Source organism: Pantherophis guttatus, chromosome 2 (genome assembly GCF_059756535.1).
Source record: "Pantherophis guttatus breed Tessera chromosome 2, ASM5975653v1, whole genome shotgun sequence".
Taxonomy (NCBI): Eukaryota; Metazoa; Chordata; class Lepidosauria; order Squamata; family Colubridae; genus Pantherophis; species Pantherophis guttatus.
Window position 1 is genome coordinate 110,752,660 of NC_142064.1, and position 23,472 is coordinate 110,776,131.

Below are 23,472 nucleotides of genomic sequence, written 5' to 3' on the forward strand. Positions count from 1 at the left end.
AAACAGGAAAAAAATCAACTATAAACCCTACACCAACAGTGGTATCACCCCTACAGCAGAGAACAATATTTAACATGATAGGAAAAGAAAAGGAAAAACTGGAAATGACAGTAAATACCATGCAAAATATGTTCCAGATGATTCAAGAAACCTTACTAAAAACACAAAAGAAAATTGCAGACAATCATGAAGAAATGAAAACGCTTCATACAGAAATTAAAAATGAAATTGGAGAAGTAAAAAAGGACATTAAGAATATGAATGATAAAATTGGGGACATTCAACAAACAATAACAGAAAATGAACAAAGAATCAAAAACATGGAAACAAAAATTGTTGTGGCCCACCAGCGGCCTGCGCGGATTGTTGCTGATCCTGATGAGGAGGCAGATGTGGTGCTGCGCCAGCAGCCTGTGCAGCCGGGGCTTGAGTCAGACAGTGAGGAGGCTGAAGAAGATGTGGTGCCAAAGGCAGGGATTCAGTCAGGGCCTTCGGAACCTCCAGAGGCTCCTTTAAGTGAAGAGGATGAAGAGGAGGAGCCTCTTCTCAATGCACGGGCACGCAGAGCTTCCAAAAGGCAGGAGTGGTTCCTCAGGAAGAGGTCTCCTCGAGAGTAAAGCTTGGGCTAATTGGCCACACCCTTAGCCTATTTAAGAAAGTACGCAGCTTGTAACAAGCTGCAGGAAACAACTTTAGTTCGCTAATCATCGCGTTGGGATGTCTCCTCAACCTTGCTTCTGGGCTTTCTGCCAACTCCAGTAAGACTCTGACTATCTTATCTATGGAATTCTGGCAGGCTGTTAAGAACGCATATTAACAGCCGGCATTTGCTAAAACTGTGTTATTTGAGTAAACTAAGTTTCGTTCAGTGTTTGTGTGTGCTGTGTTTTTTGGGATCCGTAGCTGGGGCAGAACAAAAATAGACCAAGTAGAGACAAAAATGGACACATTGGAGCAGAAATCTCAACAATTAAATAAGGAACTATCAGATTCAACAGTAATGTTGGAATGGGAGAAAGCTTCGTATTTCCTGCATTTTCAAAACATAGTTGAAGAGAAAGAGAAAAGAAAACCTGGGAGAAAAGATGGCAGAAATAGTGTCAGAAATAATACAGCGGGATAAGAGAGAAATAAGAGGACAGATTGATGAAATTTACCGGGTAAATACTAATTATATAAGAAGACATCGATTGGCGAGGGAAGTATATATTAGATTTACAAAGCGAACAACCAGAGATGAAGTATATAAGAAATCACGAGAAGAAACCTTGACTTACATAGGTAAAGAAATTATAATTTTAAAACAAATACCACAAAGGATTAGAAATCAACGCCAACATTATCAATTTTTAACAACACAACTGATTAGGTACAAAGTAATGTTTAGATGGCTGACACCAGATGGAATTTTAATTACATGGCAAGATAAAAAATATAAAGTAGATACATTAGAGAAGGAAAGAGAATTTTATAAACTACATTTCACACAGGAAGAACTGGAAAGCAAAGAGGAATCAGAGAGCAAAAGCCAGCAAGAAGAACAAATAGAAGAAATAGAGCGAGAAAGAGAAATAAGAAAAACCCAGGAAAAAGAATGAGAGGAAAGAGAAGGGGCGAAAGCAAGAATGCAGATGGAGACAAGAAATACTAAAAAACAACAACAGTAGGCAATGGAAAAGGCAATTAAACTTTTTTCAGTAAACATAAACGAATTAAATGTACCAAAGAAAAGAACAGAAACATTTATAAAATTATGAAAATTAGAAGCAGATGTGATATGTCTTCAAGAGGTACACATCAAAAAAGAATATCAAAAACTATTAGAGAATCCAAAAATAGGAAAACTATACCCATCACTGATACAAAAAAAGAAAAGAGGAGTAGTGGTATATGTAAAAGAAAAGATAAAATCAAAGTTAATCTATGCAGACGAAGAGGTAGAATTGTAATGGTGGAATTAGAAATGGAAGGAAAAAAATCATTATTAATAGTAATATATGCCCCTAATAAAAACCAACACGAATTCTTAAAAAAAAATACACAGCAAAGTAATAGATCTGGAGTATGAAAATGTTTGTCTAATTGGAGATTATAATGCCACAGTAGATGTTAAAAAAGATTATAGGAGCAACAAGAAAAATAAAAAAAAGAAGAAACACTACTAAAAGAATTTTTTAATATGGTATCGGAATTAAAATTGAGAGACGTATGAAGAGATATACATGAAGATGAAAACCAATGCATATTCTATTCTTGCCCAATCTTGGTCCAGAATAGAGATGGCCTGGATGACTGCAGATATTCGGACTGGCTTAGAAACAATAGAGGTAGGGGTAAACGAATGGGCGGATCACAACCCAATAATTATTAAATGGAAGGGAGAAAAAAGATTTAGGAGATGGACAATGAACCAAAATATATGTAGAGATAAAGAGTACAAACAAATGTTAGAAAATGAATTGGACGTATTCTTTACAATAAACAAAAAAGAAGAAACCTCCTTACAAAATATTTGGGACACGGCAAAGGCATATATACGAGGACTGACGATTGCGTATATAGGGAGAAAAAATAAGGAAAGAAGACAACAGCAAGAAAAACTGTATGACGAACTAAAGAAAGTAGAATACAAATTACAGGAAGATCTCCAAAACAAAAAAGTAAAAGAGGAAAGGAACATAATTAAACATAAAATAAATCTGATAACATAAAAAGAAGTAGCCCAGAGAATAAAAATGGCAGAACAAAATTATTTTGAATTCGCGAACAAAACTGGTAGATGGCTGGCATACAAACTGAAAAAAGAAAAAGATAAAAGAATGATATACCAACTCAAAGATGAGAATGGGGTTATGCAGTTCAGAAGAGAAGCTAAAAAGAAAATCATTCAAACATTTTTTTCAAATTTATATCACCAGGAAGAAATAGAGGAAGAAAAAATTAAACAATATATAGAAGGATCAGAAATGAATAAAATCACAGAAGAACAAAAAGAAATACTAAATAGACCAATAACTAAACTGGAAATAGAATTGGCACTGAAAAAACAAAAATAACAAAAATAACAAAACACCTGGTCCGGATGGGATACCGGTGGAATTATATAAAAATTTACAGGAAAAATTGGGAGAAATAATGTTAGAATTATACAATGATGCTGTGGAAAATGCAAAAATCCTGAAAACTTGGACGGAGGCGATAATAACCATTATTCCTAAAGATGATACGGACCAGCATTTAATACAGAATTACAGACCAATTTCCTTATTAAACACAGACTACAAGATATTTGCAGTTTATATTTTCTATCTTGTATGGCACCAGTGGTATCAATGGCTAGAAAAGAAAATCAGTACAAATATAGATGAAAGAAAATAGGGTAGAAAAAATAAAACCGGAAATAAATAAATAAAGACGAGATGCAAGATTATTTCTAATCTAAAACATCCAAATTGACAATGTATTACTTATATATTAACTTATAAAGCAATATATATTCTGATGATGATCAAAACATATATGTAAAGTTTGGTGTGGGTAGGTTGGTGGTGGGAACTCGTTTGTCTTTGTAATGTCTTTGTATTTTTTGTATTGTCTTTATATCTCTGTTTAAAACTCAATAAAAAAAAAGATATTTGCAGCAATTATAGCTGAATTAATTTAAAAAATGTTGAATAACTATATGCAAAAATTTTTTGAATAACTATATACACCCAGATCAAAATGGATTCTTCCTGGGCAACAAATCAAAAACAACATGAGAATAATAATAAATACATTAGAATTCTACGAAGCACACCCGGAAAAACAAGTGTCATTGGTTTTCCTTGATGCCCAAAAGGCATTTGACAATCTGAATTGGAAATTTTTAACAAAATAACTAAAATTTATGCAATTTGGGACAAAATTTGAAAAAATGATAGGGAAAATTTATACAAAACGAACAGCAAGAGTAATCATGAATGACGATACAACAGAACAATTTAGTATAACAAAAGGGGTAAAACAGGGATGCCCACCCTCTCCACTTTTGTATATATTAACGTTGGAGATGCTCCTGAAAAATGTTAGACAGGATCAAGAAATAAAAGGTCTAAGAATAAAAAATGAAGAATACAAGGTTCAGGCCTTTGCCGATGACATGGTGTTCATAGTAGAAGAACTGCTAGAATCAGGACCAAAATTAATTAAGAAATTAGAAGAATTTGGAGAAGTAGCGGGACTTAAGATAAAAAAAAAACAAATCAAAACTAATAACCAAAAACCTTACTAAGATACAAGAAAAAGATTTGGAAATTAATACTCAAAGTCAAGTAATCAAGAACCTCGTACCTTGAATGGGATCACTCCCTCCTTTCGCCCACGCATTCTCTAATCGAATGTGAGGCTCGTTAAGTGCACATGAGGTATTTCAGGGTGGGTAAGGTCATGGGGGGCTAGTGATGGAACAGGCCATCTGCCTAAGACCACCCAAGGCCTCCCCAACCCATTGAAAAACGTCATGCTCCTCACAATTGCTTTCACCCCCACCCAACCTGCCCTGCTGTGTCATTTACCTTTGGAAGATCTAGCAGGCTGTCTCCTCTCCAGCCTCTCAGCCCCTCTGACACTCAGTTCGGGCCTTTGCGGGCCTCCCCTGGCACATTGCAGGCTGAAAGGGAGCTTCTGAGGGCCAGATCCATTTTAACCTGCAACGTGCCGGGGGAGGTCCCCGGAGGCCCAAACAGAGCTTTCAAGGGGCGGATCCTCTCCTTGGAAGTTCCATTTCAGCCTGCAATGTGCTGGGGGAGGCCAGCAGAAGCCCAGAGCATTGGAGGGGTGGATCTGCCCCTTAGAAGCTCCATTTTGACATGCAGGACAAATGTTGCAGAGCTTCTGCGGTTGTTCATAAGGGTGAACAACTGCCGTGGTGCTACAAGATTCCTAGTTTCGGAACCTGTTCCTAAAGACTAGGAGGCACTTCTCATGTAACTTTAAACATTCGCTAAGGGAATGCTCATAATCCTGTAACTTTTCTCCAAATTTTGAAGCACCATAGTGTTTCTAAACAATTACTGTAATTTTTTAACATAACTTTTTATTCATGTCTATATTTCATTTTGGCACCAAGGACCACTTTCCTGGAAGACAATTTTCCCATGTATATTGGGGAGGGGGGAGGAAGAGCATGCAACCTAGATCCCTGCATGCACAGTTTAGAATATGGTTCACATTCCTATGAAAATCTAATGCCTGATGATCTGACGTGACACTGAGTTGGTGATACTAGCACTGGGGAAGCTTTGCTCGCTCACCTGTTGCTCATTTCCAGCTATGTGGTCTGGTTGTGGACTCCTGTCTTAATTCATTTAAATATTGTTGAAATGAAATCAAATGTGTCTGTGTTCCAACACCAGCCAATATGGTTTAGAATGTGGCCTCCAACATTCCTCTCAAAGACCAAGTGTAAAATTTTCTACAAAAGAGGCGAGGAGACAGGGTATCAGCCGGATCTCCAGCATGTGTTTTCCCTTTGATGCTTGCTTGGTATCGACTGCCATAATAATGGGGAGGGGGGCATGGCATTGGGATTTGGGAAGTGTGTTGGTGTGATGAAGGCTCATGTGAACTAAAGGAAGGCTTGCTTTCAAGAATTACTGTGCTACTGAATGGATTTGTTTACTCCTAGTCAAGGCCAACCATCCTAGAACTCCAGATAGATGAAAACACCTGAAGATGTACCCCACATGACACTATGCGGGATGTGGACTGGACATTCAGCCTGGGTCCCTGGGGGAAGGGATTTGGGGAAACTTTCAATATGTAACTTTCGCACCTTTTGGCTCAGATCTTGCTTTTCTTTCGCTATCATTTCAAACTCAGTAAAAGTACCTCTTCTACAGGGGTGAAATCCAGCAGGTTCTGACAGGTTCTGGAGAACCGGTAGGGGAAATTTTGAGCAGTTCTGAGAACCGGTAGCGGAAATTTTGAGTAGTTCGGAGACTTGGCAAATACCACCTCTGGCTGGCCCCAGAGTGGGGTGGGAATGAAGATTTTGCAGTATTGTTCCCCTGGAGTGGGGTGGGAATGGAGATTTTGCAGTATCCTTCCCCTGCCACGCCCACTAAGCCACGCCCACCAAGCCACACCACATCCACCAAGCCATGCCCACAGAACCGGTAGTAAAAACATTTGGATTTCACCACTGCTCTTCTCTACTTGAATGGAGTCGGGGGTTTTCTTTCTTGGGTTTTGAATGGAGGCTGGCCTGACACAGGGCCAGAGAAAACCACAGGGGAATGGAATCCCCAGTGGCAGGAACATCTACTGAGGCTGCAGGGAATGATGATGCTGTCATCACCCCAGCAAACTTGCTGCGAAGGGACCCCGGCCTAGGGTGCACTGCCCGAACTGGCAGGAGATTGCCCCCCATGAAGCAGAAGGCACCCCCACTTGGCATTAAGTTCAATGGGGATCCCCAACAATTAGGATTCTTCCTAGTACATGTGCTCACATACATGCAAGAATATGGGAGGGACCTCCCCACTGAAGGAGCAAGAGTCAGGGTCATCACTCTGGCCCTGGAGGGGGCAGCTGCCCACTGGATGGTGACTCTCCACAACGTGGACGCCACCGAACTCTGAAACTTCAACCGCTTCATGATGGCCCTGAAGTGGAGGTTTGAAGACCCCTGGCAGACCGAAAAGCCAAGGACCGCATCCGGAACATAAGGCAAGGTTGCAGATTGGTTGGCGAATACACCAAGAGGTTCTGAGATCTGGCTTGCTGCGTGGACTGGCCAGAAGAGATCCTAGTGAGCTGGTTCGAGTACGGGCTTAACGATGACCTGTACAATGCCTGTGTTGCCCACGAGGCCCCATCTAGCCTGCACGACTGGTATGTTCTAGCACAGTGGTTCTCAACCTTCCTAATGCCGCGACCCTTTAATACAGTTCCTCATGTTGTGGTGACTCCCAACTAGGGGTGGGTTCTAAATTTTTTTACTACCGGTTCTGTGGGCGTGGCTTATTTTGTGGGCGTGGCTTGGAGGTCATGTGACTGGGTGGGCGTGGCTAGCTGGTCATGTGACCGGATGGCCATGGCTATGTGTATAGGGACTACCCAGAGGGCTGAAAAAAGTGATTTCTGACAGGTCCTCGCACTTTTGACCGGTCTTTGCACTTATGACTGGTCATCATTTATGCCCATTGTAGCATTCTTAACAACCGTCACTCATTTCACAACTGCTTCTCTTCACCATGGTGACAAGATAGGGCAAAAACGTAAAATGTGAGGACAGTTGTAAGTTCGAGGACTGGTCAAAAGTGCAAGGACCAGTCAGAAATAACTTTTTCAGCTCTCTGAGTAGTCCATATGCATAAAAGGATACAGCAATAGAGAGGGATGATGGAAGGGAAGGGAAATTAGAGTAGGAGTGAGGGTAAGAGAGGGAGGAAGAGAGGAGGAGAAGGAGAAAGGAAGAGGAAGTAGGGAGAAGAAGAGGGGGAGGAAGAGAAAGTAAGAAGGAAAGAAAAGAGAGAGGTGGTAGGTTTGAGGAGAAAGATTGCTGTACAATAAAAAAGATGAAAGGGAAGAAAGCCAACCCCAAACAAATATAAAGATATTAAGATAAAGAATGAATTGTTAAACTTTAAAGAATAAAAGAGAACAAATATGAATAAATAACAATAATTAGAAACACACATACAAACATACAATGTATTTTCTTTGAACAGAGTATTTGGCCGGTTCACAAATTTAAACAGTGTTTAGTCATTTCAATTAAATTTACAATTTCTATATTTCCTTTTTGCCATATTTATTCCTCATCTATTTTTGTAAAAAGCCAATATTACCCTTCATCCTCATCTCTAATCTTAATCAAATTTAATTTTTCCCTTCTATTCTATATTATACCCCTTCCCATTGTCATCTATTTTTATATCCATCCTCACATTGGTTAATTATGTAATATTACAGTTGTTTAATATAAATTCAACATTTTAATATAAATCAATTAGTTATATAACTACCTTTTTTGTATATTAATCAATATGAACATGAATATTCCAATTATTTCCATGCAATCCAATTTCTTACAAATCAATTAATTATATTTACCAATAATAATAAACCAAATAATTTCCCCCATATATTCCTCCAAACCACAACTTAACCATTTCTGCTTTCAGAAATATACAATTAATAGTATCTCAATTATTACAATTCCCTAGTTAAATAGAGCTTTTTTTCTTTTGTGTTTTAAAATATTGAACTCTCCTCTTTTTCCCTAAATTTCCCATTGTTTGCACCTACCTTTTTTGGTGAGGAAAAAGAAAAGAAATCTGACTGCCTAATTTTCCAACGTTGCAGCAACAGCAGTTTCAGTTTCGTTTTTCAGCATAGCTAGGGGGAAAAAAAACTCTCCAGCAAGCAGCAGAGCCCTGAGCAAAACAGCTGAGAGCAAATCAGCTGAGAGTCGGGAGCCGGTCTAATCAAGGGCTAATTAGCCTATGCTGAAGCTCCAGGGGCCAATAAAATTACAAAAAAACACCAAACCATTTGTTAAATTGCTGGTTCGCCCGCCCCTCGCCCACCACTATTTATTGGCAATAAACAGTGGTGCGGAGGGGCAGGGCAAGGGGCGGGGTGGAACCGGCAGAATCCCACCACTGGCTATAGGGCGGTCCTTTGAAGCCCCGCGGCAAGAATTTAAACCGTTTTTTTTCCTCTAGCCATCAGCTGGGACTCAGGAGGCAGCAATAGATTGAGAGTGGGCGGGGTAAGCGAACGGCCGACGATCCAACAGAGCAGAGGGTGAGGGTGAGTGAAGGCATGGGGGGGGCGAGAGAGGGCTTTGGCGACCCCTGTGAAATGGCCGTTCGACCCCCAAAGGGGTCGCGACCCCCAGGCTGAGAACCGCTGTTCTAGCAGAAGCGGAGATTTACCAAGTTTAGAACCAGTACCGCACGAGCTGCATTTGGAGACGATCACCACCTGAGAGGAAAAGGGAAGTTCCCAAGCCTCATTCTGCCCCACCACAATCAACAGCTTGCTTCAGATGTGGGAAAGAAGGGCATCACGCCCCTGACTGCTGTGCCTAGACCCCAACCTGAAAGGGAGAGAAACCAGCAAGGGGGAGGCCAGCAAAACCATCGCAGTGCCCAAGGGACAAAGTCCTTAAGAGCCGCAAGGTCATAGAGTTCCTAGCCAGAACCGGGAACTCTGACCCGATCAGCAGACGTGCTGGATCAATCGGACAGCTACTACGATGACCTCCTGGTAAGTGGGACAATCGAACCCATCACCTTCCCCCATTGAACTGTTGATCCCAATAACAGGGAGAAAAGTCAAGCTGACGGCTTTACTGGACTTGAGGTGCACCCGCTGCCTGATCAGCCCGACCTTAGTGGGGGAACTGGGAATCTGCCTCAGACAGCTAAAAACCCCAGTTTCCTTTTGCCAACTTGACAGGTCCAGTGTGGGAAGAACTCTGGATATGTTTGTCACCAAATTTTTGCAGCTCATGGCAGAGGGTCACTCTGAGACTATTGCTTTTATAGTGACCCCTGGCATGGAGTGGCCTTTAGTGTTGGGACTAACCTGACAGAAGAAATGGAATCCGAGGGTGGACTGGACTAAGGGGGCTCTCAGATTCCCAAATCAAGGGAGAGCCTGGAAAGGGCAAGTAGCCATGGCCACTCAGGAAGGGCCAGGGCAGGACATTCCCAGGGAATACCAGGACCTGGCAGATGTATTCAGTGAAGCAGGCTCAGATGAGCTTCCCCCTCACTGGCCCACAGACTGTGCCATCAAAATCCATTGAAAAATTGCCAAAGCCAAAACTCTACTCAATGACACCTCAGGAGCTAGATGAACTGTGCACATTCATAGACAAAAGTGTAGAATGCGGATTCATCCAATCTGCTAGATCCAAAGTGACTGCACCAGTCCTATTTTGTGAGAAGGATGCCTCTCTTCGTTTGTGCATGGACTATAGAAATCTGAATGCTGTCTGCGTGGAAAATGTGTACCCCCTCCCTCTCATTTTTTAATAAATATAAAGTTTATTGTCATTGTACATATACCCATACAACGAAATTCACATAACACCCAGAGACCAAGCCCAAGTCATGAAGGACATGCTGGCTCACCTTTCGAAAGGAAAGATTTTTTCTAAGCTAGACTTGAGGGAGGCATATTACTGGATCCAAATTAGGGAGGGGGATGAGTAGAAAACTGCTGTTAATTGCCCGCTGGGGTCCTTTCAGTTTAAAGTGTTGACCTTAGGGCTCCAAGGGGCTCCCACGGTGTTCATGCAGCTAATAAATGAAGAACTGCATGAGCACCTGTATAAGGTGTCCTAGTGTATCTTGATGACACCGTTTGACTGAAATGATGGCAGAGCATATAAAACAGGGGGCCTCAAACTTTTTGAACAGGGGGCTACTTCACGGTCCCTCAGGCTGTTGGGGGGCCAGACTGGCTGGCTGGGTGTGGCTAGGTGATCATGCGATGGGGGCATGGCTAGGTGGTCATGTGACCAGGTGGGCATGGCTAGGGTCATGTGACTGGGTGGGCATGGCTGGGTGGGCGTGGCCAATTTAGCAGTCCATTTTGCCAATTTAGCAGTCCATTAAATAATACACACAAATTAAACTTTAATTTGTTTTGCTCCTGGGGGTGTTTTATTTGCTTTTTTGACTTTCCTTTTTACTAGATCATTTTTAAAGTTGTTTACAAGTCTAGTGCTCCACTTCAGAAAACTCAGTTTTGCAGCAATTCTTCTCAGCCCCAAGGTTACAATCAACATCTCTCTCTCTTTCTCTCTCTCTCCCTCCCTCTCTCATCTGTCTCTCAGAAAAGAAAAGTGTCCTAGAAAAGCAAATGGGGGCAGGGAAGAGAAACCTTGCTAAATTCCATTCCGTTCTATTCTCTCTCTCTCTCATTTCTCTCTCAGGAAAGAAAAGTATGCTAGAAAAGCAAATGGGGATTGGGGAGAGAAACCTTGCTGAATTCCATTCCATTCCAACCTCTCTCTCTCTTATTTCTTTCTCAGGAAAGAAAAGTGTACTAGAAGAGCAAATGGGGTGGGGGAGAGAAACCTTGCTGAATTCCATTCCATTTGCATCATGGTGGTTTCAATCCTCTTTTGGAATCCCTTGCTGCCCCAGGGAGGAAACCCCAAGACGGGGGTTCAGCAGCGCTGATCCACTGGCCAGCCAGCCCTTCCTGCTTCCCTCTCCAGTGGCAGAGACGGCTGTCTTCCTTCAGAAGCAGGCAGCTGAGCGGGAGAATGACAGGCAGCCAAACAGCGGGGGGGGGGGGGAGAGTGAAAACGCTGTTGCGGCCCCCACTCCCTAGCTCACTCATGTCTCACCAGCCCTGCTTTGCCAACTGGCACACGAGCTGCGTCTTCCCCTAATTTGGCTGCAACCCTCAGCTTGGAACAGAGATGCAGCTGGGGAGGGGGGGCTGCAAGGCAGAAGGCTGCCTTCAGTCCAGGGAAGGGACTGCAGCCTCGGGGCTCCATCTGAAGGGCAGTGCCCCAAAAGCACTCTGGAGCTGCTGCCTCGCAGATCAGGGCAGGGCTCTGCTCTCCCTGTTGAACAGCTCAATGAAGGAGGCGTATCATCGGGGGTTTCTACCTGGCAGCTCCTGGGTGGCAACTCCACCGCCGCTTGGCAGACCTGCGCAGCTTGAAGGAGGCAAAGCAGCCAACTAGAAAGGCAAGTAGAGGTGACAAATCATGCCCAGGCCCGGTAGGCAAAAAACGGCCACCGGGAGTGGGGAAAACCAGATCTCCATCGGAGCCCTGGCTGCCCAGACCCAGAAGAAATGGAGGGAGGCACGCAATCCCTGCTGGCCTTGGGCAGCCATAGCGCCGATGGGGGTTAAGCTTTCCCCACTCGCGGTGGCTGCCTTTTGCGTGCTGGGAATGGGCTATTTTAACCACCTCTACTCAGCCTTTCTAGCTGGCCACTTTGCCTTGGCGACAGCACTGGCCTAATGGACCTGCATGAGCTCCACAGCGCTTTCAGGGCGCTGCCCGAGCAATGCAGGTCCTTCAGATGGAGCCCCAAGGCTGAGGATCCTTCCCTGGACTTAAGACAGCCTTCTGCCTTGCAGCCACCACCACTCCGCTGCATCTCCGTTCTGAGTGGAGGGTTGCAGCCAAATTCCAGGAAGGTGTGGCTCGTGCATAGCCAGGTTTCCTTCCGTGCAAGTGGGCAAGTTGGCCGGGCGCTACCCAAACCAGTGCCTGGGGCTCAAATGCCTTCTTCTGCCACTTATTTATTTATTGCTTATTTATTGGTTCAATTTATATGCCGCCCTTCTCCGGAGACTCAGGGCGGCTTACAATGCGTTAAACAATAGCCTTCATACTTTTGTATATACCTGCTTAGTAGGGCTTTCGGCCCCCCCTAAGTGGTGTTCTTTTTTATCACTTCTTTTTCACTTCCTACCCCACCCCCCACAAAATTTCAGAGAAGCCCAGCTGGGTGCCATGTATTGAGTCTGGAAGCAGACAGGGAAATAACGCACTTTCCTCTATTTCCTGCAGGGCCTGCTGGCAAAGCGCCCCTCTCCTGCACCCACCTCTGCAGTCAGGTGCGCAAGGGAAACATGCTTCACATGCAGGCCAAGGGCAAGACTTGCCAGGGGGCCAAGGAGATGACCAGCGGTGACCTGTTCTCCAACAGCACGGCAAAAGAGATGGGAATAAGTAGGCAGCAGCCACCCCACACTGTCCTCACCTTGTCTTTGCCTGCAGTGGGAGCAGTAGCCAAAGGCAGAGGCACAGGGGAGAGGAATGTGGTCCCACAGGCTGGATGCATTGGACAACCACCTGCCCTGTCCCAGCCAATTGTAGTAAGGCGCGAATTGGTGAAGTGGGCTCCGTTACCAGTGAGAACAGCCACCGCCTTGCTCACACCCTCTCATCCAAGCTGCTGGGTGTTGCTCCAGTTCTTTCCACCACGGCCGTGCAGCCTTTTTCCAATTCTAGCTATGCCTTGGCACTCGCAGCTGCAGGAGCCCAGCACTGTAGTTCCCCTCACTCCAACTAGCAGCCTCTGCTCATATCAAGAAGCCGGCGACCAAGCGGGAAGAGGCCAAGTACGGGCGCAAGGTGATGCACTGTTTCCGCACCAGTCCTGCCAGTGGATGGGCGAGTAGGCAGCCCTCAGGGAAGAGTGCTGCACTGGGTGACGCATCCCCCACAGAAGCCAAGAGGCAGGCCTGAAAGGCGGCTGAGGCTCACCGGCCACAGCCCCCCACCCCCGAGGTGGCCCTTCAGCCTAGCGCAGCGGGTCCAGGGTGGATTTCCCTCCCCCACTATTGGCTTTACCTTCCAGTTCCATCCTGCAGGACTTGCACTGCTCTGCTCACCGCAGCTGCCGGCAAAAGTAAGGCCTGCACTTAGCCGAAGGACAGGGGCCGGCAGGTGGGTGGGGCAAACTCATGTTGCTGCACAGGCCAGATTAATTGCTTTGGCGGGCCGTATCCAGCCCGTGAACTGTAGTTTGGGGATCCCTGATATAAAACTAGTGAGGGCAGTCCTGAAAAAACTCAGGGCTGCCAAACTCTACGCCAAGCTTTCCAAGTGCGAATTCCATCAAGATATGATTGATTGCTTAGGGTACTGAATATCTCACCAAGTGTGGAGATGGACCCTGAAAAGGTGTGAGCGGTACTTGAGTGGGAAACTCCTTGAATCAGAAAGCAACTGCAAAGCTTCCCGGGCTTTGCAAATTTTTACCCGGTTTATCTCCTCCTTTGCACAAATCACCCTCCCTATCACTAATTTGCTGAAAATGAGGGAGGTGGACAAGCCCAAACCAAGTCAACCGCTAAAATGGACTATGGAATGCCAAGCTGCATTTGAAAAACTAAAAAGATTTTTTTTGGCCAAACCGGTAGTTAAGTACCTGGATCCAGAAAAGCCTTTTGTGATTCAAGCTGATGCCAGCAATGTGGCAGTGGGCGCAGTCCTCCTCCAGGAAGATGAGAAGGGGAAACTCCAACTCTGTGCCTATACCTCCAAAAAGCTGACTGACACAGAACAGAAGTGAACAGTATGGGAAAAGGAGGCTTTCGCAGTTAGATGGGCTCTGTTGACCTGGTGGCATTTTCTGGAGGGGAACAAAATCACTTTCCAAGTATGATCACAAGAACCCAGAAGCCCTGACAACCCCACAGAAAATGTCCCCTTAAACAAGCCTGCTGGGCACAGTACTTCCAGCATTTCAACATCACTCTTTAATACCTACCCCGGGTGGGGTGGGGGGATTTCCTAGCAGATACTTTGTCTAGATTACCAGAGTATAACAGTATAAAAGCTGAGATAGTGAAACTAATGCTGACTGCATTGCAGTTAGCGGCCTAAGTCACCACCAGGTCACAAGGGAAACTGCATCCCTCTCCCCTGGACAACACAACTATTTTAGCATTCAAACACGCGTTGGGAAAGGACTAGTGGTTCCAGACCCACAAAACCAGCTGCACAATAAGAGATAACCTACCCTGGGTTTCCACAAACTATATGTTCCTGCCAGTGAGAGGAATTAGGAAAATTATGCAAGCTAGCCATGATTCCAAATTGGTGGATCATTTCAGATTCATAAAAACTGCTTTTGGTGAAAAGACAATTTTGGTGGCCTTCTCTGAACAAGGACATAGAAAGTTATGTTGCTAGCTGCCCTGTTGCTAGCTTTCCCTGCAGCCAAACAGCAGCAGGGAAAAACACCTAGACTTTTACAGCCAGTTGCAGACCCTTCAGCATCTTGGAGAGAGATCTCTATGGATTTTATTATGGAACTGCTCGAGTATTCCAGAAACACAGTGATTTGGGTTGTTGCAGATCTTTTTTCCAAGCAGGTCCATTTCATATCATGCTCAAAGATCCCCACTGCTAGGACCCTGGCAAAACTGTTCTTTGTGCATATATATCGGTTACATGGTGCCCCACATCGGATTATATCAGACCAATTCATATCGAAGTTCTGGAAACCCTTTCTGGACCTTCTTGGAACTGAGCAGGGCCTTAGTTCTAGTCATCATCCTCAAACGAATGGGGCAACATAAAGAATTAATTCAGTGTTAGGTTCCAAGTAATGCACCCATCACGAATTGAACTCCGAGGCATTCCGTTTCCTCAAAGAACAAATTTATTTAGATACATCATCTTGGCACGAACTGGTGGAAAGCCTGTACTGAAAGTTCCCGTGCTTTCCACCGCAGTATAAGTAAGAATTTCTCAATTTTCCAAAACAATCTGTCACATTGTCCAACCAAGATGAGAACTGGTTGCTTGGCGACTTCTCTCCTCCTCCTCTGGCCAGCCAACCATTGGCTCATCGGCTAGCTTTGCTGTTCTGGCTGAAGACTCCATTCTCCTCAGCTCCAAACTGTGTCAAACTGAATTCATGTTAGAGTAAACAAGGATATAAACAATCCCACACCCCAATCAGATTCAGGCTTGCGATTCAATTCTAGAGCAATACCTTAGGTCAGTGATGGCTAACCTTTTTGCCATTGCGTGCCAGGAGAGGGGAGGCGGGGGTCACGCGCGCACATGCCCACGCACATGCGTGTGCAACCCCCTCCCCCCCTCCTGGCACATGATGGCCTGGTAGGCCCGTTTTTCTTTCTTACCTGGTTCCAAATCCTGTGTATCTGGGAACGGTGAAAACAGCCTTTCCCACTCCCTTGGAGGCCCTACGGAGGCTGAAAGGGCCCATTTCCCAACTCCCGGTGGGACAGGAAGTGACATTTTTTGCTGTCCCCAGCCTCCAGAACCTCTCTAGGAGTCTCTAGGAGTCTCTCTAGGAGTCTCTAAGAGCCTCTCTAGGAGTCTCTGGAGGCTGGGGACAGGAAAAAACGTCACTTCCTGTCCCACCGGGAGTGGGGAAATGGGCCCTTTCAGCCTCCGTAGGGCCTCCAAGGGAGTGTGAAAGGCTGTTTTCGCCGTTCCCAGATACACAGAGAGGATCTGGAGCCAGGTAAGAAAGAAAAACGGGCCTTCCCCACCCCCGCAGAGGCAGGAAACAGCCTGTTTCCCTACTTCTGGTGGGCCTAGAAGGCCTGAAAATCAGCTGGCCGGCGCACACATGCGCCCCAGAGCTGAGCTGGCGTGCCCACTAATATGGCTCCGCATGCCACCTGTGGCACGCGTGCCATAGGTTCGCCATCACGGCCTTAGGTCCATGATGGCGAACCTATGGCATGTGTGCCACAGGTGGCACACAGAGCCCTGTCTGTGGGCACGTGCACCATTGCCACAGCTCAGCTCTCTGTGGCATTTCTTTTGTGAACTTCCGTTTCCCTGCAAATGATGAAACAGAAGCTCCCGAAAGAAAAAGATCTCACCTTTGGCAGAGTTGCAGGTATTGGGATGCCCCTCCTCCCACCAGCCAGTTGGTCTTCAGGTCTCTGCTGTGCATGCACGCACACTTTTCACACATGTGTGCATACAGTTTGGACACTTGGTGCCTAAAATGTTCACCATCACTGCCTTAGGTGCTTTATTAACTATCAACTAGATAACTGGACTGACCTCCTGCCATTTCCGGAGCTTGTCTATAATAATGTGGTCCACACCAGCACAGAGTTCACACCATTCAGAGTAGCTACAGGACAAGAATTTAATGCTATGCCAGAACTAACCACTAATGAACACACTACCCTCTCTTTAAAAGAGTGGATGGAACAGTTGAAAACAACATGGCCAGTAGTACACAAAGCATTTGATGAAGCCAGAGCAGCTTACAAAGCCCAAGCTGACAAAAAGAGGGTGGAATCTAAACAGTTTAAAGTTGGAGATAGAATATATCTTCTACTTGTTTCTTGCAATCCCTCCAACCATCCCAAAAGCTAGGATCCAAGTTTGTGGGACCTTTCCCCATCATTCGAATTATGAACCCGATGGCAGTGGAACTGCAATTACCTAAGTTTCTAAAGCAGGTCCACCCCATTTTCCATGGCAGTTTGCTAAAACCTGAAGTGACATCTACCCTGAGACCAGCTCCCTCTCCCTGTGGTGGCCCGTCAGCGGCCTGTGCGGATTGTAGCTGATTCTGACAGCAAGGGGGCTGGTGTGGTGCTGTGCCAGCAGCCTGTGCAGCTGGCACTCGAGTCAGACAATGAGGAGGCTGGAGAAGATGTGGTGCCAGAGGCAGGGATTCAGCCAGGGCCTTCAGAACTTCCAGAAGCTCCTTTAAGTGAAGAGGACGAAGAGGAGGAGCCTCTTCTCGATGCACGGATGCGCAGAGCTGCCAAAAGGCAGGAGTGGCTCCTCAGGAGGAGATCTCCTCGAGAATAAGGCTTGGCCACTCCCTTAGCCTATTTAAGGAGGAACGCTGACTGAAGTAATTTGTAGGGAACAACTTTAGTTCCCTCTACTTCGCGTCTAGATTCTCTGCAAAATTGCTTCTGGGCTTTCTGCCAACCTTAGTAAGATTGTGATTACTTTATCTTTGGTTTCTTGTAGGCTGTTAAGAAAGTTTATTAACAGCCTTTGTTTTGAGAAAGACTGTTATTTTAGTAAATTAAGCTTTGTACAAACTTTGTGTATGCTGTGTTCTTTGGGGTCCGTAGCTGGGGCAGAACAGTTTGTTCCCTACCTGAAAAAAAACACACACAAACTTTGATTAAGATGGAGCAGCTGAGGGAAGAGAATGTGCAGCTTCGGCAGCTGTTAACTGCGATGGCTGGCCGGCTGGTTCAGCCCAAATGGCTTCATCTCCTCCTCCTCCTCGGAGAAACTGCCCAGTAGCTGTGCCAGATAAGTTTGCTGGTAATTTGGAAATGTTCCCAGCTTTCCTTGGACAATGCAATTTATGAGTTTGCGAGCTGAAGATTTTCCCAATGACTGAGATAAAGTCGGTTTCATTATCAGCCTGCTCTCTGGCCCTGCAGCTCAGTGGGCCACGCCCGTTGGTCCAGAACAGTCCATTGCTTAATGACTTTTGGGGGTTTTGTGAGCACTTGCAGCAAATGTACGAGGACCCTATCAAAGAACAAACATTCACCACATGGTTGAAGTCCTTGAAGCAAGGCCGGCTACCCCTACAGGAATACATGAGTGAATTTCGTTTGTTAAGCCAGGATTCAGCCTGGAATGAGGCAGCACTTTTGGATGTATTCCAGGAGGGTTTGTCAGAGGCATTACAGGATGAGTTGGCTAGAGTGGACATTCCTCTGACTCTTAGCGAGCTGTTTTGTCTGTGCCTCAGAATTGATGCGAGGTTACAGCGCCAGCCCTTTCGTCGTGCCCATCAGGAACCCCGTGTGAACCCAGTTGTACGTGAGGCTCTGGCTCCAAGGGAGGAGCCCATGGAAATCGGTGCAGCCACACCCCGCCTATCCATAGCTGAGAAGGATAGACAATGGGCAGGGGGGTTGTGCTTATATTGTGGGGAGCCTGGACACTTTGCTGCCTCTTGCCCCAAGAAGGAGGGCATCGGCTCCTGGTCCTATACCACAGTCACAGTCTACCCTGTCGGGAAATGGCCAGAGCCCGATCTAGGGGAGACCCTGGGTCAGGCACATACCAACACCGGCTCATGCCCTGCCGAGGTGGATTCTGGACCCCCCTCGTCATTTGATTTTAAACACCAAAGTTTTCATTGCCAATAACCCCCAAGGGATCCCGGCTCATGCTTTGGTGGACTCCGGTGCGACGACCAATTTCATGGACGAAGCATTTGCCAATCACTTTGCCATTCCCTCATGTCCAGTGGATCCTCCCATGGTCGTGGAGACCATTGATGGTCGGGTGCTTCTGTCTGGACCGATTAAGGCCGCCACTCAACCCATGCGTCTGACCATCAGTAAGCATGAGGAGGCCATCCAATTTTATATCACATCCAGATTACATTTTCCTTTGGTTTTAGGGCTGGCATGGCTTCGGACTCATGATCCACACATCCTTTGGTCCCAGAATTTTATGTCGTTCCCGAGCCTGCAATGTGTGGATCATACTCGTCAAGTCTGCGCAGGCCAGGTGCAGGGTCCACCTGCGGTATCTTTGCCGGCTGATCTCTCGGACTTTGTGGACGTTTTTAGCGAGAAAGAGGCAGACCAATTGCCCCAACACCGGTCGTACTATTGTCCCATTGACTTAATCCCAGACTCACTGTTCCCTGTAGCGAGGTTGTATTTTATGTCGGACCCTGAATTGGCTGCATTAAGAGAATTTGTGGACAAAAACCTGGCCCGGGGTTTTATCCGGCTCTCGTCATCGCCCTTGTCCGTTTATATCCTTCCATCAGTAATTTCAGTTGTGAGTTTCATTCCACCAAGTTTCAGTAATGACAACTATATTACACTTGCCCTTGTGTACTAATACTTCAAATTCATCCTGTTTGTTCCCCAAACTTTTAAGCGTTAGTGTACAGCATCTCAGTCTTTTATGGCTGACCCTAGGTATACTTCCCACATCTGCTAGTTCAGAGGTCTCCAATCTTTTGGACCACCAAATTCATAATTTTAAATCCTGCAGACCACTGGGGGGGGGGCGGAGGCTCAGCCGCCTTTCGGGCCTACCTGTCTGTTTCTGCGAGGCCTGCGGGTGGGAGGCCCAAGAGAAAGTGCCTGTTCAGGCACACAGCCTGGAAACCTCTTTTATGTTCCTTCTGTCAAGAAGCTTGGTCAATCTGTATGAAGGAAAACAAAGATGGGCAGACTGACGGTGGCTTGCTGACATTGGTGGGAAAGTCGGTCCAGTCCTGTAGTAGTCACAGGACTGGCCCTTTGGTCATCCCGAAGCAGCTCTTCCACCCAGGTGCACCGGCCTGCAGGGGAGCTGCCTGTTCCCTGACAGGCCACTGCACCTGGGTGGAGGAGCTGCTCTGGGATGAACAAAGGGCCAGTCCTATGACTACTACACCTCTGGCATATGGGACTGGCCCATGGTGGGGCTGGAAATCTCCACCATAGGGGGTGGCACGTGCAATGTACAACTTTGCAGGTGGTGCAACGTGCAAAATGCAGTGCAGCCTTCGCTGGATGGAACGAGATAATGATGCTGTTGTAGAGGGGGGGCAGCTCAAGCGGACTGAAGCAGCAGTAGAGATGGCTGGAAGGTGTGGGAGCAAAGCGCTACTTGCATTTGTGTGGCATCAGCATTCCGCCTTCGCTGTGGTATATTTATGCTAGCTGGTGGCGCAAAGGTAGCCTCCTGCTGCTTGGGGCTTGGAGCGGTAATCCATGTCTGATAAGCACTACAACAGAGAGAAGCAGCCGGAGTCAAGCCTAGCTTTGCTGTCCATTGCGAACACTAGATCAGCCCCCTGCAAACTCTCGTCTTTTGAGGAGCCCGGTTGAAGTTTCCTGTGCCACTTCAGAGCGCGCTTCTTGAGAGACGAGAGTTTGCAGAAAGGCGATATAGCGTCTGGGCTGGCTACAAGAGAAATGTTTATTCTCGGCCACATTTGAGATTTCTAGCTGCAATGGACAGCAATGGACAGCTTGACCCCGGGCACTTCTCTCCCATCCTGTCCCTGGGAGTAAAAGCGCTAAAGTGTGAGCGGCGTGGGAACTTCGGCCAGCTCCTCAAGAGAAATGCAAAGATTTCTCTATAGATCACCAACATTTTCTCGCAGACCACCAGTGATCCACGGATCACTGGTTGGTGATCACTGTCCTAGTTTGTATCTGAATTTTTCTTTCCTCCCATCCCTCTCTGCCTCCTTCGATTAGTTGTTTTGGGATTTATGCTTGGGATTACCGGTAGGACCTAAAGAGTCTAAAGATTGGTCATCCCCTCCCACAATTTTAGTTTAAAGCCTTTTGGATAAACTCAGCCAGTCTTTTTTTGAATAGATTCTTCCTGGTTCGTATTCTTACCCCATTCCTTACCAGAAGCCCTTGTTGTAGGTAATGCAGACCGTGGTCTAGGATATAGTCTATTATATTTAAGCCTTAAATATATATTTACAACATATTTCAAATCTAGGCCCCCGTTTTGTTTTTTGTCTTTCAATCATATTTAAGATCCCACAAGTACACAAATCAACAGGGATGACCACATAATCCTGATTTGATTAATCTTTTTTCCTACCACTTCTGAGATAGACTTGATTATCACAACACTCAGGAAAAAAAAGTCCAAGTTAAAATCTAACAGCTATATTCACATAGCCCTATAGTTTTTTCTCAAGGTAGCCCCAGGCATTCATGAGGCAGAAGACAACATCCTGTTCCAGGGAGCACTTGGTGGGGATGAGCTTTTTTACCGGGCCATTTTGCAAAAGTTGGTTTTATTACATCAGGGGACTGTGGCATTCATTATATGTTGATGTATAATTGTATGATTATAAATGTATATTATAAATGTATGATGTATAAATGTATGATTGTTACAAATCACCCAGACCCTTTGAAATAGGCAGAACACAAAATGCGGAATATGCCCAAATAAGAGAACTACAGTACTTTAGCTTTAATAATAATTAATAACTTAAATTTATATGACCCAAACTCATAGTGACTCTGGGCAGTTATTGTAAATCTGTTTGTGTAATATGCCAAGAGATTGCCTTACAACTTGCTGAACCATAAACGATCCACTCCAATTTTCGCATAGTCTCAGGCACTTGTAAACTCAGACATTAAATCGGGAATGGCGGAAACGAGAGTGGTGGAATGCGAATTGACCGGAACAGAAGGGTTTTCCTTTGCGTTGATTGTAAGCCTGTTTGGTTTGTTTATTTCTTTTACCCTCCTACTACTTTCCTAGTGGCTAAAGTCAAGCAAAAAGCAGGCGTGTTTTTCCACAGTAGATATTTTTTGCAATATCTTCCGAATCCGCCTTGAGAGCCAAGACAGATCTGAGGAAAGCTGCTACACGGCTGCGAAGCAAAACCAGTGACTGCGTCAGCCTAAGAGATCGCCAAGATTCTTTCCTTTGGCCCAGAGGCGACCCGCGGCTAAGCCTAAACTAGGTACCTGGCCCACCGCTTCCCAGATCCGTACCCGGCCAAGACCACCTGCTGCTGTCCCTCGCCCAGAGTAGAAGAGGGCGGGGAATAAATGCGCTCAATTGGGGCTTACCGTGCTTGCCATAGTAAATCTCCTCTTCCCTCGCCATCCCATCCGCCTTCTGGGTTTCCTTGCTCGCGTTCTCGTTTTCTCCCCTCCCCACCCTCCTTCCCAGTCAGCTGCTGCGTTTACCCAATGAGGCGCCTTGGATCTTTCGGGGGCCGAACTAACCAAATCAGCAGAAGATGGGGGAAGAAGAAGAGGCGGCGGCGTTGCCTTTCCAAGAGCCGGCTCGACCAATGGTCCTTAACTAGCGCCTGCCTGCGCTCGAACAGCCATCTACAGAAACAGCCTTAGGACTTCGTGAGAGTCCTGGTTTAGTCTTCCACGCCGGTCTTTTTCCAAAGAGAGACTTCGACGCTCGATTTTCTCAACCAAATGCAACCCCAAAAATCTCGGTCACGAAAAGAAATTACCCCACCTCTCCCCACCATGGGATGTAGTTTTCAAAACAAGAGGGCAGCAACTGTGGTGAAGTGAACTTGGGTTTCCATCTGTATTTCAGGGTTCCTAAATTCGTTGGAACTTTGTGTTTGCAAGACAGCCTGAGTTACAAATGCTCAGCTGCATTTCAGTTTGATGTGTTGTGTGAATCCTGAGTTAAGCATAGTTAATCCAATGAACAAATTTGGTTATCCTTCGGCTAGCTGCTGGTGTAAACAGAGGAGCCTGCAACCAGCTCTCTTCTTTTTTCACTCAGTTACACCTAGCCTTGCTCAAGCTGATGCTTTCCAGCATTCCAGGGTTACAATGTTCAGAATTCCCAAGATCCATGGAAGTTTAAAGAATGACATCACATCTAGAAAGTGCCAAGTGGCTCCATCTGACCTGCCCCCCCCCCACCCATGAGCCCCAATTTTGTCTTGAGCAAATGTTCTACTGCCTGTCATTCTCACATTGTTACATCCTTGGCTACATTCACAAATAATTACTGTTACTAAGACATAATTACTCCACATCCTTTTCTGGATCCATATATCACATTAAACCAAAAATTGATTATGCAGTACAAGTAATCCACAATTTACAACAGTTCACTTAAAGACTATTTGAAGTTACAACGGCATTAAAAACAGTGACTTACGACCAGGGGTGAAATCTAAAAATGTTCGCTACCGGTTCTGTGGCTTCCAACTTAATTAGTGGGTGGGGCTTGGTGGTCAGGTGACTGGGTGGGCATGGCTTGTTGGTCAGGTGGGCATGGCCAAGTTGACGTCACTTTTTTGCCCTTTTTTAACCTACAAAACACAACACAACACAACTGGCTCACCCACAGGGTAAAAGCAGCTGTGCTAGACTCAAAATGGCTCCTGCAACAAGCAGGAACCTCACACAGCCCCAAAAAGCCCAAAAAACCCAACTTTCACACTTTACACACACACAACACAACACAACACAACTGGCTCACCCACAATGTAAAAGCAGCTGTGCTAGACCCAAAATGGTCCC

The 23,472-nt window shown here is 45.8% G+C and overlaps 1 protein-coding gene across 18 annotated transcripts in view; it reads right to left on the reverse strand.

Annotated features, from left to right (window-relative positions):
* SLC44A2 (solute carrier family 44 member 2 (CTL2 blood group)) overlaps window positions 1-23,472 on the reverse strand; it is a 119,758-nt gene that overhangs the window by 90,784 nt on the left and 5,502 nt on the right. For 7 of the 18 annotated variants that reach the window (XR_015732792.1, XR_015732791.1, XR_015732790.1 and 4 more), the window contains exon 1: window positions 22,036-22,141. The exons of 1 other annotated variant lie outside the window; for it this stretch is intronic. Coding sequence is in view for 8 of the 17 variants with exons in the window: in XM_087888491.1 (XP_087744617.1) it covers window positions 22,036-22,072 (37 nt within the window). In the remaining 9 variants the exon portion in view is untranslated. Of the gene's footprint in view, window positions 1-17,545; window positions 17,604-19,527; window positions 19,638-22,035; window positions 22,161-23,472 lie in introns of those variants that run through there. 10 more of the 18 variants (XR_015732788.1, XR_015732787.1, XR_015732789.1 and 7 more) reach the window with 5 other exon arrangements.